Source organism: Mauremys mutica, chromosome 6 (assembly GCF_020497125.1).
Source record: "Mauremys mutica isolate MM-2020 ecotype Southern chromosome 6, ASM2049712v1, whole genome shotgun sequence".
Classification (NCBI taxonomy): Eukaryota; Metazoa; Chordata; order Testudines; family Geoemydidae; genus Mauremys; species Mauremys mutica.
The window spans coordinates 48,304,017-48,318,340 of NC_059077.1; the positions used below are offsets into that span (position 1 = coordinate 48,304,017).

The window sequence follows — 14,324 nt, forward strand, 5'->3', positions numbered from 1 at the left end:
TCAGCACCTGGATTTAATTTTGTTTAGAGGTGGATACAATTAAAACAAACACAAGTGGGTCCTATGGCCTAATAATGAACGAGGGGAGAAGTACTATTGACACTGGTAACAACGTTTCATACAAAATGAGGTGAGCCTGAATCTAAAGCCAATGGGCTATGAAAAATCTAACATTGGGAGCCTGCCTTAATTCTTGTAACTGAAATAGGCTATCAAAATGAATTAAAAATGGCTTTTGACTAGCAGAGCTATTTCTTTCTACCTTTTACTTTGTCCATTTCTTTGGCTTTTGTCACCATCCCCATACAGCACCCACAGGTTCTTTTAAAATTTTCACACTAAGTAGTTATTAGGTACTTAATGCTAAAGAAGAACATTGACTTGACTTGAGCTCACTAAATTAAGATGAGAACACATCTTACATTGTATAGGGCTAGCTCATCCACTTCCCTCTTCTTGTGACTAAACCATTCTCCTATCTACTTCCTGCTAGCTTTATAAAACCACTCTTCAGGTTTGGTACATTTGCCCTCTCTGTGAGGTCCTGTGTGCCAAAAGGGAGACAAGAGACAAAAGAAAACACATCTTCTATTTATTTCTTGATTAGGTCATCCTAAAACTGTAGTTAGGGAAAGGGGTACTAGAAGTTAAAACCCACAAATCAGGGAAGCAACTTGCTGCACAATTGTTTAATGGAGCAAGGACATTATAATACTATTGTTGGTGTTTTTTTGCCAGAGACACCAGTGTGACTAGTTACTCTTGAAATGTGTTGGAAGGCTCAGGTAAATGCTAGTGGAGTGAGGAACAACACTGAATGACTGACACCTTGCATGGTTTGAATGGAATAAATAAATGCAGGTGATCTTTTGCTCTCCACTGCTACTGCTAGGACACTAGTGGTTTCCATTGCAGACTGTTGCTACTACATCAAGTCCTAGCTTCCTGGCCTGTGATGCTCATCAGCAAATTTTGCTCTTTTTATTGTCAATTGCACAAGTTTTACAAGCTGGCTAGTAGGTTACTTGGTCAAAGTGCTACTTACTGAGCAGGGATAGCACAAAGACAGTAGGGAATTTAGTATCTGCAACAGCCTGCTATTGTTTGAATGGAAGACTGCAGACGTAGTATAAAGACTGGTGTTTTGTTGAGATGATGATGATATGTATGCATACGCTGTGGGGCTCTGTCAGTGGGCATGGGCCTAAGGCCACCATTGACTTTGGTTTTGGTGCTGTCAGGGATTTGAAATTGACCAGTATCATACCACCTGAGTCAGTTTTATGTAGGAAGGAGTTTTATGTCCTCTGTCAAGTTGGTGTTTGTGCTAGGTATATGGAATGCTATTATGTTTATTCCAGAGAGAAAATTGTTTTCAGCAGCCATCGCTGGTTTTATCTCTGTGAACTATTTGGTTTTTTTTTTTAATATTTATCAAATGTGAACCCCTTGCTGAAGCTAGATGATCCTGTAGATGTTGAAGAATTAACAGCTGATGTTTCCGATAACTATCTTCTTTGTATCTGTGAAAATAAAGAAAGCTTAAGAGACAAGAAGAAAGGGGATGTTGTCATAGGCATAGTGGTAAGTTTTCTTCCTTGAGGAATCTGAGTTTGTGGTTACGGCTTATTTTGTGATTTATCTCTGTGTTTTAAAATTCCTTTGTGATTGTCTCTCCTGACAGTAATGGTGTTTATAAGACATAATGCAAAGTTTTTCATGAATGGTATTTATATCTTTCAATTCATTTGTGAATTGAATGAGACATTTTATATCAGGGTTGGCAACCTATGGCATGCGTACCAAAGGTGGCACGTGAGCTGATTTTCAGTGGCACTCACATTGCCTGGGTCCTGGTCACAGGGGCTCTGAATTTTAATTTAATTTTAAATGAAGCTTCTTAAACATTTTAAAGACATTATTTACTTTACATACAACAATAGTTTAGTTATATATTATAGATTTATAGAAAGAGACCTTCTAAAAACATTAAAATTATTACTGGCACGCAAAACCTTAAATCAGAGTGAATAAATGAAGACTCGGCATACCACTTCTGAAAGGTTGCCGACCCCTGTTATATAAAAAATAATCAGAAACACTTGAGTTGATCGCTTGATTTATATATCAGTATACAAGGCATATCACATTTGCTCATGCATAATTGCTTGAAAACATAGTGTTTTATACAAATACAAAAAAAATACGTTAGCATTTAAACATGTTTTGTAAATTATGTTTAAAATGTTATCCCTCTTAAGTGTTCAAAATGCTTACACTTGTTGCTGACTGCATCTGTTTCCTCAATAAATTGCTCTTCACAGAAGTTTAGTAATGAGAGAGTCACAGTCTTCTTAAACTTTAATTTCTGATTTTCTTTGGAGATTCTGAAATGAGAACTATATAACTGGGAAAATGATGACTTAAATGAGAATTGATTCTCTCTCTACTGATGGTTCATTCATTCATTTTATTTACATGTTTTTTTTATTGTACTTATTGTGATATCTGACCACCCCACTGTTTATCTGTCCCAGTTATAAGTGGTGGCGTACCGTGTCAGTCTGAAGATATTAGAGAGAGATTCGCTCAAAAGCTTGTCTCTCTCTCCAACAGAAGTTGGACCAATAAAAGATATTACCTCAACCACCTTGTCCCTCCTCAGTTGTAAAAGCACATTTTAGAAAGACATCTTTTTTTTAGGGAGAATCCTGTCTAAATTCCATAGGTTTTCAATTAGGTGGATTTGCATTGCCCCTTAATAGTGGCAATGAAACTTAACATATTTTAAGACATCATTATCATCCTGTTTAGTCTAACATTTGGGCTTTCAAAATTGTTAGGATAGGATCTATGTTCTCTACATTTGAAATATGTACTTATTTTTAATTTTCCAATGTCTCCAAGAAATTGTGGGACTGGTGGAGTCATCGTTTTTGTGTAGCACACCATTAAGTGTGTGCGAAATTTCCTTGCTAATTTGTTAAAACCTAAATGACTAACCAAAACTCGTCTTTGAGCTTTACATGTGCCTGCTGGCAGATACTCAAAAATTGTTGTGCACGCTCAGAAGCAAGCAAAAGTGACTTATTTTGGCTTCTGCTGCCTTAGCAAAATACGATGTTTGTCAATGGCAGGGTGAATGCTCTATTTATATATTTTTGTATCTGACAGGCAGTCCAACCCACTACGGGGGAAGTAGTTTTTGACAGTTTTCAGGACTCCGCATCTCGCTTAGAATTAGAGAGTCGAGTTTTGCGCCTGCAACCAGTTGAACTACTGCTTCCATCATACTTGTCGGATCAATCTGAGAGGCTCATCAGCAGCATAACCTCTGTAAGGTATGTTGTTACATTATGTAGCAACTTTGGATCTGGAAGCCAGCAGTGATACATAGTTTTCTAAAGTAAGACCTTCTTTGAAACTGCCACAGTTCACTGTTTGCATAAATATCCCCTTAACTGACATGATCTATCTATCTAATATAAGTAATTCTAATGTGCCCATCACTGTGGTATCTGAATGTGATGTTGAGCTGCTTGTGTATCTTATACCTTTAAGTTCTCTGAATGATTTGAGGCTTTTCCCCCCTCTATAGCACTCTTTGTTAATTAGACATGGAGAATTAAATACCTGTTGGAAAGTTTTTGTACTTCCTATTAGACTCTCTTAAAACCGGTGGGACAGAAGTATTATGGCCATTCCATCATTTACATTTCAACATTTCCTTATATTTTTAAATGACAGATGCTTCAAAAGAAGGCTGGAGGCTCTTTTTCAATGGCAAATTTATTGTGGAATTCAGTCTGGGATAAAAATAGACTATAAAGCTGTAGCTGGATAACAGCCATGGGACCATAGGACAAGAGCACGTCATCTTTCTAAACATGGCTTGTGAGCTTGCGAAGTCCTGCTGACACTCCTTATGGTTGCCATTTTTTTTTCTGAGAATGTAGTGTTAAGTTTTTTAATGGTTTAAAAAAAGTATACAAATGTTCAAGGAACTGTTTTCTTAGCTTTTAAAGAAGACATAGAGATTTTCTCCTTTCACAGAGGGAGTCAAAGATGATGCTGGAACTTGGCAGGTCCCATGAGTTCCTGAACTTCATCCTGCAGGACTGCCACGCTTTTCAATTGATTGGTTTATAGCGGCAGCTTTCCTGTATTTATATAGGAATTAGAGGAACAGGAATATATGAATTTGAAATGTATCTCTGCTTTTCTAGATTTAAACATTTATTGGTTGTGTGCAATCTGCATTTCCAGACAAGACAAGAATTCTATGACAGATGCCTAATTATGGGAAAGAGATGTATATTAATATTTGAACAAATTAGACAACTTGTAGAGGTTTGGAATTGCTGGCAGCTGGGAACAAGAAGACTTGTTCTTTGTCCAAATGGAAAAATAGATTAGCAGATGCTTTGGTGAACAGGAAAAAACAGTTGTGTATGTGTATATATATTTATTTCTTGAAAACAATATCCTGATTGATAGATCTCTCTTCAAAAGGGTTTATTTACCGTTTTTAGCAGTTTACATGGTGCCAGTTTGTAAAAAGATGGACTTCCTGTTCTGTGGAAAATACCTTTTGGTTTAAAATAATGCAGCTGCTAGTTTTGTTAATAATGTTTTAAGCTTTTTTTTCATATGTTGGATAGCAAATTCCTAAGTTGACTGAGTGTTGACACAATTGTTGAGGTAAGATGCAAGCTCAGGAGAATTCCTCAGAATTAAGGAGGAGACTCTACATTTTGCTGATCTTCAGGTTTTTTCCAGATGTTTCAGCATTAGATTTGAAGTGTTCGGATTTTCATTTTGTTATACTTTTATTTCAGAAGTTATATTAGGATCTTACTTACATGCATAATATGGCAAAAAAGATGTCCTAAACGTTATTTACCAGGCAGCTAAAACGAACAGTTTTGTGTTTCTTTAGGAGTTGTCTCAGTTGTCTAAGAGAAAGTGATACTTCATGTTATCTGCAAAACTTTCATCCTTGTTGTGTGTTAAAGCAGCCAGCATTTCCAATTATATTTACCACAGTTACAAAGTGCATCTGATTATTATTTGGTTAGAGATATGAGAGACTTCTGATAGTCCTTTGTATTAGTCAGATACGAATTGGACAAAATGCTGTTTTCCTTCCTGCTTGGAAATATTTATGTTGCAAAAAAATGATCTAATATATACATTTATTTTCTAGAAAAGATATTGGCCCTGGTGACTGAGTCAAATTTGTCTGCAGTTTTAGGGTTTTTTTTTATTTAAAAAAAAAAAAAAAGGTGATTGCCTGTTCATTGCCCATGCTGACGAAAGGTATAATATAGCTCCTCAGCATGGGTGGAGTTGCAGATATTCCAACAAATTACCATTAACACACAGGATTTCCTTCAAAGGCATCACCACTGTAGAGAAACGCTACTCTAGCACTGTGACTACACACCTGATTTTGGAGTCTTGTATTACAAACTTGCAATTGGCATGTCCAATGCCAGAGTTAGCTAATTAGAAAATGTGGTGGGAGGCTTTAAATGTATTTTACAATAAAAAAAATAGAATAAAATGCCATAAATACCTCAAGTTGCATTTTCTGGCCAAACCACGTGTAATTCAGTACTTACATTTTTCTTGAATATGCTGGACTTGCACTTGATTGTTTAGTCAGAGACTTTGTCAAATACACAGTTGAGATTGAATGTGTCCTGCTGCCCACGTATACTAGTATGGAAAAAGATACTGCAAGTAATGGACAAGGTTGTAGGCAGAACAATATCATTGGCTCTTTTTAAAATTGTGTAAAATCCATGATATTCAGCCAAGAAATGGCTTCTGTCAGAAATATAGTACAGAAAGGATGAAATTCACATGCCCCATTCCTGCACAAAGCCAAAAATAAACAGACTTTGTGTGTAGAACTCTGTGGGAGCTGGGAGATGAAATCCACCTCCAAATTGCAGGCAGGACATAGGAGAAGCGTAGCAGCTCTTTAATCATAGAATAGAATCATAGAATCTCAGGGTTGGGAGGGACCTCAGGAGGTCATCTAGTCCAACCCCCTGCTCAAAGCAGGACCAAACCCAACTAAATCATCCCAGCCAGGGCTTTGTCAAGCCTGACCTTAAAAACCTCTAAGGAAGGAGATTCCACCACCTCCCTAGGTAACCCATTCCAGTTCTTCACCACCCTACTAGTGAAAAAGTTTTTCCTAATGTCCAACCTAAACCTCCCCCTCTGCAACTTGAGACCATTACTCCTTGTTCTGTCATCTTCTACCACTGAGAACAGTCTAGATCCATCCTCTTTGGAACCCCCTTTTAGGTAGTTGAAAGCAGCTATCAAATCCCTCCTCATTCTTCTCTTCTGCAGGCTAAACAATCCCAGTTCCCTCAGCCTCTCCTCATAAGTCATGTGCTCCAGCCCCCTAATCATTTTTGTTGCCCTCCGCTGGACTCTCTCCAATTTATCCACATCCTTCTTGTAGTGTGGGGCCCAAAACTGAACTGGACACAGTACTCCAAATGAGGCCTCACCAGTGCTGAATAGAGGGGAATGATCACATCCCTCGATCTGCTGGAAATGCCCCTACTTATACAACCCAAAATGCCATTAGCCTTCTTGGCAACAAGGGCACACTGTTGACTCATGTTCAGCTTTTCGTCCACCGTAACCCCTAGGTCCTTTTCTGCAGAACTGCTGCCCAGCCATTCGGTCCCTAGTCTGTAGCAGTGCATGGGATTCTTCCGTCCTAAGTGCAGGACTCTGCACTTGTCCTTGTTGAACCTCATCATATTTCTTTTGGCCCAATCCTCTAATTTGTCTAGGTCCCTCTGTGTGCTATCCCTACCCTCCAGCGTATCAACCACTCCTCCCAGTTTAGTGTCATCTGCAAACTTGCTAAGGGTGCAGTCCACACCATCCTCCAGATCGTTAATGAAGATATTGAACAAAACCGGCCCCAGCACCGACCCTTGGGGCACTCTACTTGATACCGGCTGCCAACTAGACATGGAACCATTGATCACTACCCGTTGAGCCCGACCATCTAGCCAGTTTTCTATCCACCTTACCATCCATTCATCCAGCCCATACTTCTTTAACTTGCTGGCAAGAATACTATGGGAGACTGTATCAAAAGCTTTGCTAAAGTCCAGAAATAGCACATCCACTGCTTTCCCCTCATCCACAGAACCGGTTATCTCATCATAGAAGGCAATTAGGTTAGTCAGGCATGACTTGCCTTTGGTGAATCCATGCTGACAGTTCCTGATCACTTTCCCCTCCTTTAAGTGGTTCAGAATTGATTCCTTGAGGACCTGTTCCATGATTTTTCCAGGGACTGAGGTGAGACTGACTGGCCTGTAGTTCCCTGGATCTTCCTTCTTCCCTTTTTTAAAGATGGGCACTACATTAGCTTTTTTCCAGTCATCCGGGACCTCCCCCGATCACCATGATTTTTCAAAGATAATGGCCAATGGCTCTGCAATCTTATCGGCCAACAATCTTATTTAGCACCCTCGGATGCAGTGCATCCGGCCCCATGGACTTGTGCTCGTCCAGCTTTTCTAAATAGTCCCGAACTACTTCTTTCTCCACAGAGAGCTGGTCACCTCCTCCCCATACCGTGCTGCAGAGTGCAGCTGTCTGGGAGCTGACCTTGTCTGTGAAGACAGAGGCAAAAAAAGCATTGAGTACACTAGCTTTCTCCACATCCTCTGTCACTAGGTTCCCTCCCTCATTCAGCAAGGGGCCCACACTTTCCTTGACTTTCTTCTTGTTGCTAACATACCTGAAGAAACCCTTCTTGTTACTCCTAACATCTCCGGCTAGCTGCAACTCCAAGCGTGATTTGGCCTTCCTAATTTCACTCCTGCATGCCTGAGCAATACTTTTATACTCCTCCCTGGTTATTTGTCCAATCTTCCACTTCTTGTAAACTGTTTTTTTGTGTTTAAGACGAGCAAGAATTTCACTGTTAAGCCAAGCTGGTCACCTGCCATATTTACTTTTCTTCCTACACATCGGGATGGTTTGTTCCTGCAACCTCAATAAGGATTCTTTAAAATACAGCCAGCTTTCCTTGACTCCTTTCCCCGTCATGTTATTCTCCCAGGGGACCTTGCCCATCAGTTCCCTGAGGGAGTCAAAGTCTGCTTTTCTGAAGTCCAGGGTCTCTGTTCTACTGCTCTCCTTTCTTCCTTGTATCAGGATCCTGAACTCGACCATCTCATGGTCACTGCCTCCCAGGTTCCCATCCACTATTGCTTCCTCTACTATTTCTTCCCTGTTTGTGAGCAGCAGGTCAAGAAGAGCTTTTCCCCTAGTTGGTTCCTCCAGCACTTGCACCAGGAAATTGTCCCCTACACTTTCCAGAAACTTCCTGGATTGTCTGTGCACTGCTGTATTGCTCTCCCAGCAGATATCAGGGTGATTAAAGTCACCCATGAGAACCAGGGCCTGTGATCTAGCAACTTCTGTTAGTTGCTGGAAGAAAGCCTCGTCCACCTCATCCCCCTGGTCTGGTGGTCTGTAGCAGACTCCCACCACGACATCACCCTTGTTGTTCATACTTCTAAATTTAATCCAGAGACTCTCCGGTTTTTCTGCCGTTTCATACTGGAGCTCTGAGCAGTCATACTGCTCTCTTACATACAACGCAACTCCCCCACCTTTTCTGCCCTGCCTATCCTTCCTGAACAGTTTATATCCATTCATGACAGTACTCCAATCATGTGAGTTATCCCACCAAGTCTCTGTTATTCCAATTACATCATAATTCCTTGACTGTGCCAGGACTTCTAGTTCTCGCTGCTTGTTCCCCAGGCTTCTTGCATTTGTGTATAGGCATGTAAGATAACTCACTGATCGTCCTGGTGTCCCAGTATGGGGCTGGAGCCCTCCCCTCTTGCACTCACCTACTTGTGCTTTCTCCCGATATCTTTGAAGTCTTAGACTGAAATAAAGGCTTCAGTCCTTTACTTCTCTTAGGGGGTAGGATTTATGGACATTAGATTTACATAACTGGAACATGCTGCAGCCGGGCCGAGCCCGCTGGAACATGCTGCAGCCGGGCCGCGCGGTCTGGCTCACCAGAGCAGCTCCAGCCAGGCCAGAGACATCCTCCCCGGCCCTCCCCAGATAAGATGGGAAGGGATGGGATGGGGAGAGTGTGGGGGTCCCGGGCTAGGGGTGGGGTCATGTGGGGGGTGGTCACAAGGGTTACTCCCCCAACCCCCAGATTCTTCCCCCCCCACCCTCCCTCCCAAAAATTTCCCCACCAATTGATGTCCCGGCCCATTAGGGTAAGATGCTGGCGCACCGGGACACTTTGTTTACTTGGGTTTACCTCTGTGCCTGTGGCCGCTCAAGGTAAACAAACCATCTTGGCCCGTGAGCCAAAGTTTGCTGACCCCTGAATTATAGGGTCGGATTATGAATGGGTCATAAAAATTTTCCATTTTTACTCATCCATCTTGGGGGGGAATGGCTTATAAACGAACCGGCATATGATCGAGTATATATGGTATATTACATTTTAAAAATTCTTTGTTTTACTCTAAGGCATTATTAATAATTACATTAAAAATCTACATTAAAAGCATATTAATTAAGGTTATAAAGTCAAGCACTCAAAAGTTAAGAAATGGCATGCAATCTTAATTCAGCTCCATTATACTTATACATTATGATACAGTGCAGTCTGATCAGACTCTGAGGGGCAACAGCATGCTTAATGCGGCGGAAATCTTTGGAGATTTAGATGCCAAGCTAAGAAACTTCTGTTGATAATGTGCAAATTGACGTTTTTTCAGAGGTCTCATAACTTGACATTTTTCCACAGGAACAGCAAAAGGCATATCTTAGACACTACGGTGATGCCCCTGCTGAATTTCAAGTCCCTGCTCCAAAACACAGAGGCACTAGAACTTCTTTTAAAAAAAAAATTACAAAAAAATTACAACTCTTCATTAACATGGGCAAAAAAAGTCGGTGCCCCCAGAAATGGCATAACAATCTATGCTGAAATTTAAAAAAAAAAAAAATAAAGAAAAGAAAAATTTCTCTTGAGGTGCACATCTGGCATGGAAATTTTATCCTAATTGGTTAAAGTTTGTCAAAAGCTATAAACAACTGAAAACAGTTTTATAATGAGAAGAGTTGGGCAACCTTAACTATAAGAGTTGCTACCTGCATGTCTATAATACAAGTAAGGAAAATCATTTTTTAATAAAATACAGTATAGAACCTAACAGTGTTCCTTTACATTTGTCTCCTGGGTGATCTTGACGAGAATGTGCTTGATAAGTAAACTATTCTTGTGAATACTGTGTACTAGTGGTGGAGTGTTATATACTCTGCAGAATAAACAGGAAGACATGGTCCCAGCCCCAAGGAGCTTCAGGTGTAAATTTAGGCATGACAAAACAGTGGCAGTAACAAACAGTGAGTGGACATGGTGAAGAAAGATGAGTTCTACAGAAATAAAATTTGGTTGCTCAGCATGTATGTTTATTGTAGTGGTTATAGTCCAATATCGTCTGGGAGAACTTTGATGATGACTTATATCAACATGAACTAGTAGTGACAGCAAGTGATGGCATGTTGAATGCCAGTAAAGGTTAAATCTTTAAAAAATACTTGTCTGTGAAATCACATCCTTTTACTTTTTAAAAAAAAGTCAAAACCTGCTTAGAAAACAGGTTTTATTTTTGAATACACAGAGAAAATATAATTAAACTAGACCTGGACTTGCAGCTCTGCTCCGTAGTCAATCCAGCTTTGCTTCCTCCACATTGTTCTGGAGGATCTGAGGTGTCTCAGTTGATCTCTCTGCTAGTAAGTCCTGCTTTAGCAAATATTTCTCCTGCCTCTGCTCCTTCTTGAGATGTTAAAACCAAGGCTCTGGCTGCTTGTATAAAATCTCTTCAGCACTCCACAGCCTAGGGACCCATTTCTAAGTCCTTTCCTAGCTCCGCAGTCTCTACCTTCCCTCTCCACGGTGGGAGTGCAGAAGCCAACACTTCTATTTCCGTGTCACGGGGCAAGGTTAATTTTCCCTGCCACTCTTCAGTGGCACCTTTTTCCTCAATTTTTCTGCATTGGTTAGGGAGCCAAGGCAATCATAGGTTCAGTGGAATTTTTATTTTCTTGTGGGGCTCATTTGTCCCTCCCCATTTCTCTACAAGTGCTTTGTGTTGCATTGTCCCTCTCACAGCAGAGGATCTCTGCAGCGTAGTTGGTGGCCTTTCTGCCATAGCACTCACCTCTTAGGTTTTGTTTTGCAGCACATCCAAGGGGCTTTGAATTTCCTTCTGTCAGTGTTCAAGAAGGGTCTGAAAGACCAGTGATTGATCTGAGAGTCCCTCAGTGGAACTGTACTTCATCTTGCAGATTCTGACACAACCTTTTTTGCATGCTCAGGGCAGATTTCGATGGCCTTTCTTATTGCAGTGACAGTGAGTGACTTTAAGTATCATATTCTCTTACATACCTTCAGTTCTTGCTAGAAAGGTAGGTTTTCAGCTTTGTCTGGAATTTGTTCTTTCAGTCCAAACCTGGGTATTCCTCCTACTATGTGATGAGCTGCACTTATTAGATGTTAAACTTCTGCTCAGTTTTATCTTTCTGGTGAAGTAGCATCCAAAATCATTATTGCTAGAAGGGTTGAAGGCCGTGTTCTTATGGTCTGTGATCAAGATCACCAGGATGTCTTGTTCTGAGTTTGAGAGATGACATTTGGCTAGAGAAGGCTCTGCTTCATGGACAGTGTGCATTGAAGCATTGATTTCCAAGGTGTGCAAGATGGCAATGTGGGCGTCTCTCTGCTCCTTTACATGCATCAGTTAACCTCTCTGCTTCTCAGATTAATCTCCTTTTGCTGTCTAAAGACCTGCTAGCAGTACAAGAAGGTAAATACATCTCCTAGTGTTACTGCTTGCTACACCTGCTGTCTGTCCATTAATCCATTGTCTAAGGGGAGAAAAGTGAGAGAGATGCAACAAAGGAAGATAATTTACCAGTAGTTGTTGGCTGTAATCACCTCTTCTCCCATCCTACATCCCCTGCTCCCTTCTAGCTAATGTGGTCTTGCTTGTTTGGTACTGTTTTTCCTGGCTTGTGTATTGTTTCCTGTAGCTCTAGAAGTTTCTCTAACCCAAGGTAGGATGTTTAGGTTGAGGTTTATGTACAGTACTTAGGGGTGGGATTTAGGAATTCTTTTGCCTCCTTGCTTCCAGTAGGTGGTGCCATAATGCTTTCTGTCCCTCCGTCAGCTATCAGAATGGGAAAAATGGAATAACTAAGTAATTTTCCCTTTGTAATCATAAAGAATAAAATTGAGGTCCTTTATGTGAGTGGATGGTGAATAGAAATGCTGACTTCAATAGTAGTAATTTGGAGTCGCGAGTTTGTTTTATATTAGAAACGTTTGAACGTCAAAGAGATGTCACTGCGTTAGGATTAAAGAAAAATCTCAGTGGCATGGTTACATGATGTAACCCCCGCAATTGAATTTCCAATGTGCATGTCATGTCGTTATAAGTCTATAAAGTGAATACTTACTAATGAAGTTTGCTTTGCTGATAAGCCAGTGCAAACACCATACATAAGACAGGGTTCATCAGCTTGCGCACTAAACAAGCGCTCTGGCATTTCTGGGATGTTTGTTTTGTTTGCTGTAAATACATTTTATATGTGCTCTGAACTTGTCTGATGTTGGCTGAAGATTACCTGCCACTTTTGTTGACTCTCCTCCTTTTTGAGAACAGTAGTATGAGGTAATTCTGATTTGGAATTGCAAGAATTCTTACATTATTGTTGATGGATTAAATGATTTTTTAAATTTGTTTATATAAATTGGGGGAATAATTGAATTGTTATATTGACACTGTCATTTGTAAAAATATGTAGTTCCACAATTGGCTTTTATTCAAAGAGAAAGTGTCACTTTATGAGCCTCCTTCAGCAAAATTTGAAAGTCATGAGAAGATTTAATATACAGCAATATGCCATTTTTTGAGATAGGAATAGTAAAACTGGCTAAGACTAATGGTCAAAATATTATTAAAAAATAAAAAGGCCAGAAGTTAGGCTTCTAAATCCAGATTTAGGCACCTAAAAAAAGGACCTGATTTTTTCTAAAGTGATGGGAATCATAGAATCATAGAATATCAGGATTGGAAGGGACCTCAGGAGGTCATCTAGTCCAACCCCCTGCTCAAAGCAGGACCAATCCCCCACTAAATCATCTCAGCCAGGGCTTTGTCAAGCTGGACCTTAAAAACCTTGCTGACTCCATATTGTATTTAAGAATCTTTCAGTAGGGAAGTTTGCATGAGCCTAAATGTCTGCACTTGGAGCTAGAGGTGTAATTATTAGCTTGAGGAGACATACCCACACTGCTTCTGATTGAACTAGTGCACTTACAACAGCGTGTAGCCAAGGCAGCACCAGCGGCAGAAGGGGCTAACTGCCTGAGTACGTACCTGTCCAAGACCCTAGGCACATACTTGGGGAAGCTAGCCTATCCCGTTGTTCATGGTGCTGTGGCTACATTCTCTTTTTAGTGGTCTAGCTGTATCTCCCCCCATTCTTGCGCCCCTGCTCTGCTGCCACATGCTTCTTGGTACTGTTAAACTTGGGGAGAGAAGCAGACTCCCAGTCTCTAGCTTAGGTTCCCAGTGCACCTTGACCTTCTGCAGGGGTTTGGGGAATGAAGGGGACTCCATTTGCCCCTCTCCAGGCTCCCAATGCTTTGGTTCCATGCAGGGTTTTGAGAAGTGAATAGGGGACCCCCTCAGCCCACATTTGCAAGGTACTAGGATTCACATGCCAGATCCTGCTTCTCCTGAGCCTTGTGATTCACTTGCTGCTAAACACCCTCTTGCTAAGATTTGGGGCAGAGCAAGAAAACACCATAAAGAGCAAATTGGTGTATGTTGAATTGTTAATTTAAAATAAACTCAAGTTGTGTCTAAGAGGGGAAAAAAGGATATGGGTTAAGAGGAAGCTCATAGAAATGAAGCTTTTAATTTAAGAGCAACAGAAGAATTTAATCAATTGTGTAAATACCTAAAACGCAGATTTGCAGTGCAAATTGATCTGTTAAGCTGTTGTAATTTTCTGGGAAGGCCAGAAGGGTTTGGATAGATACCAAATGGAATTATTTACAAAACTGAAGAAGTTAAGACACTTTGTAAAACATGCTTTATGTTGCATATACAACTTAATTATTTTTCCTCATTCCCCTAATGAAAGAATAGTTGGTTTGTTTTTAAAGACATGAGTAGGATTGGTATTTGCACCTATGTGTATATACAGGGTAA

General features: G+C 40.5%; 1 protein-coding gene across 2 annotated transcripts in view; it reads left to right on the forward strand.

Moving 5' to 3' along the window:
- Positions 1-14,324, forward strand: part of MSH3 (mutS homolog 3) — a 179,010-nt gene that overhangs the window by 17,873 nt on the left and 146,813 nt on the right. For both annotated transcript variants that reach the window (XM_045020759.1, XM_045020760.1), the window contains exons 7-8: positions 1,439-1,584; positions 3,175-3,341. In XM_045020759.1, coding sequence (XP_044876694.1) covers positions 1,439-1,584; positions 3,175-3,341 — 313 coding nt within the window. The remainder of the gene's footprint in view (positions 1-1,438; positions 1,585-3,174; positions 3,342-14,324) is intronic.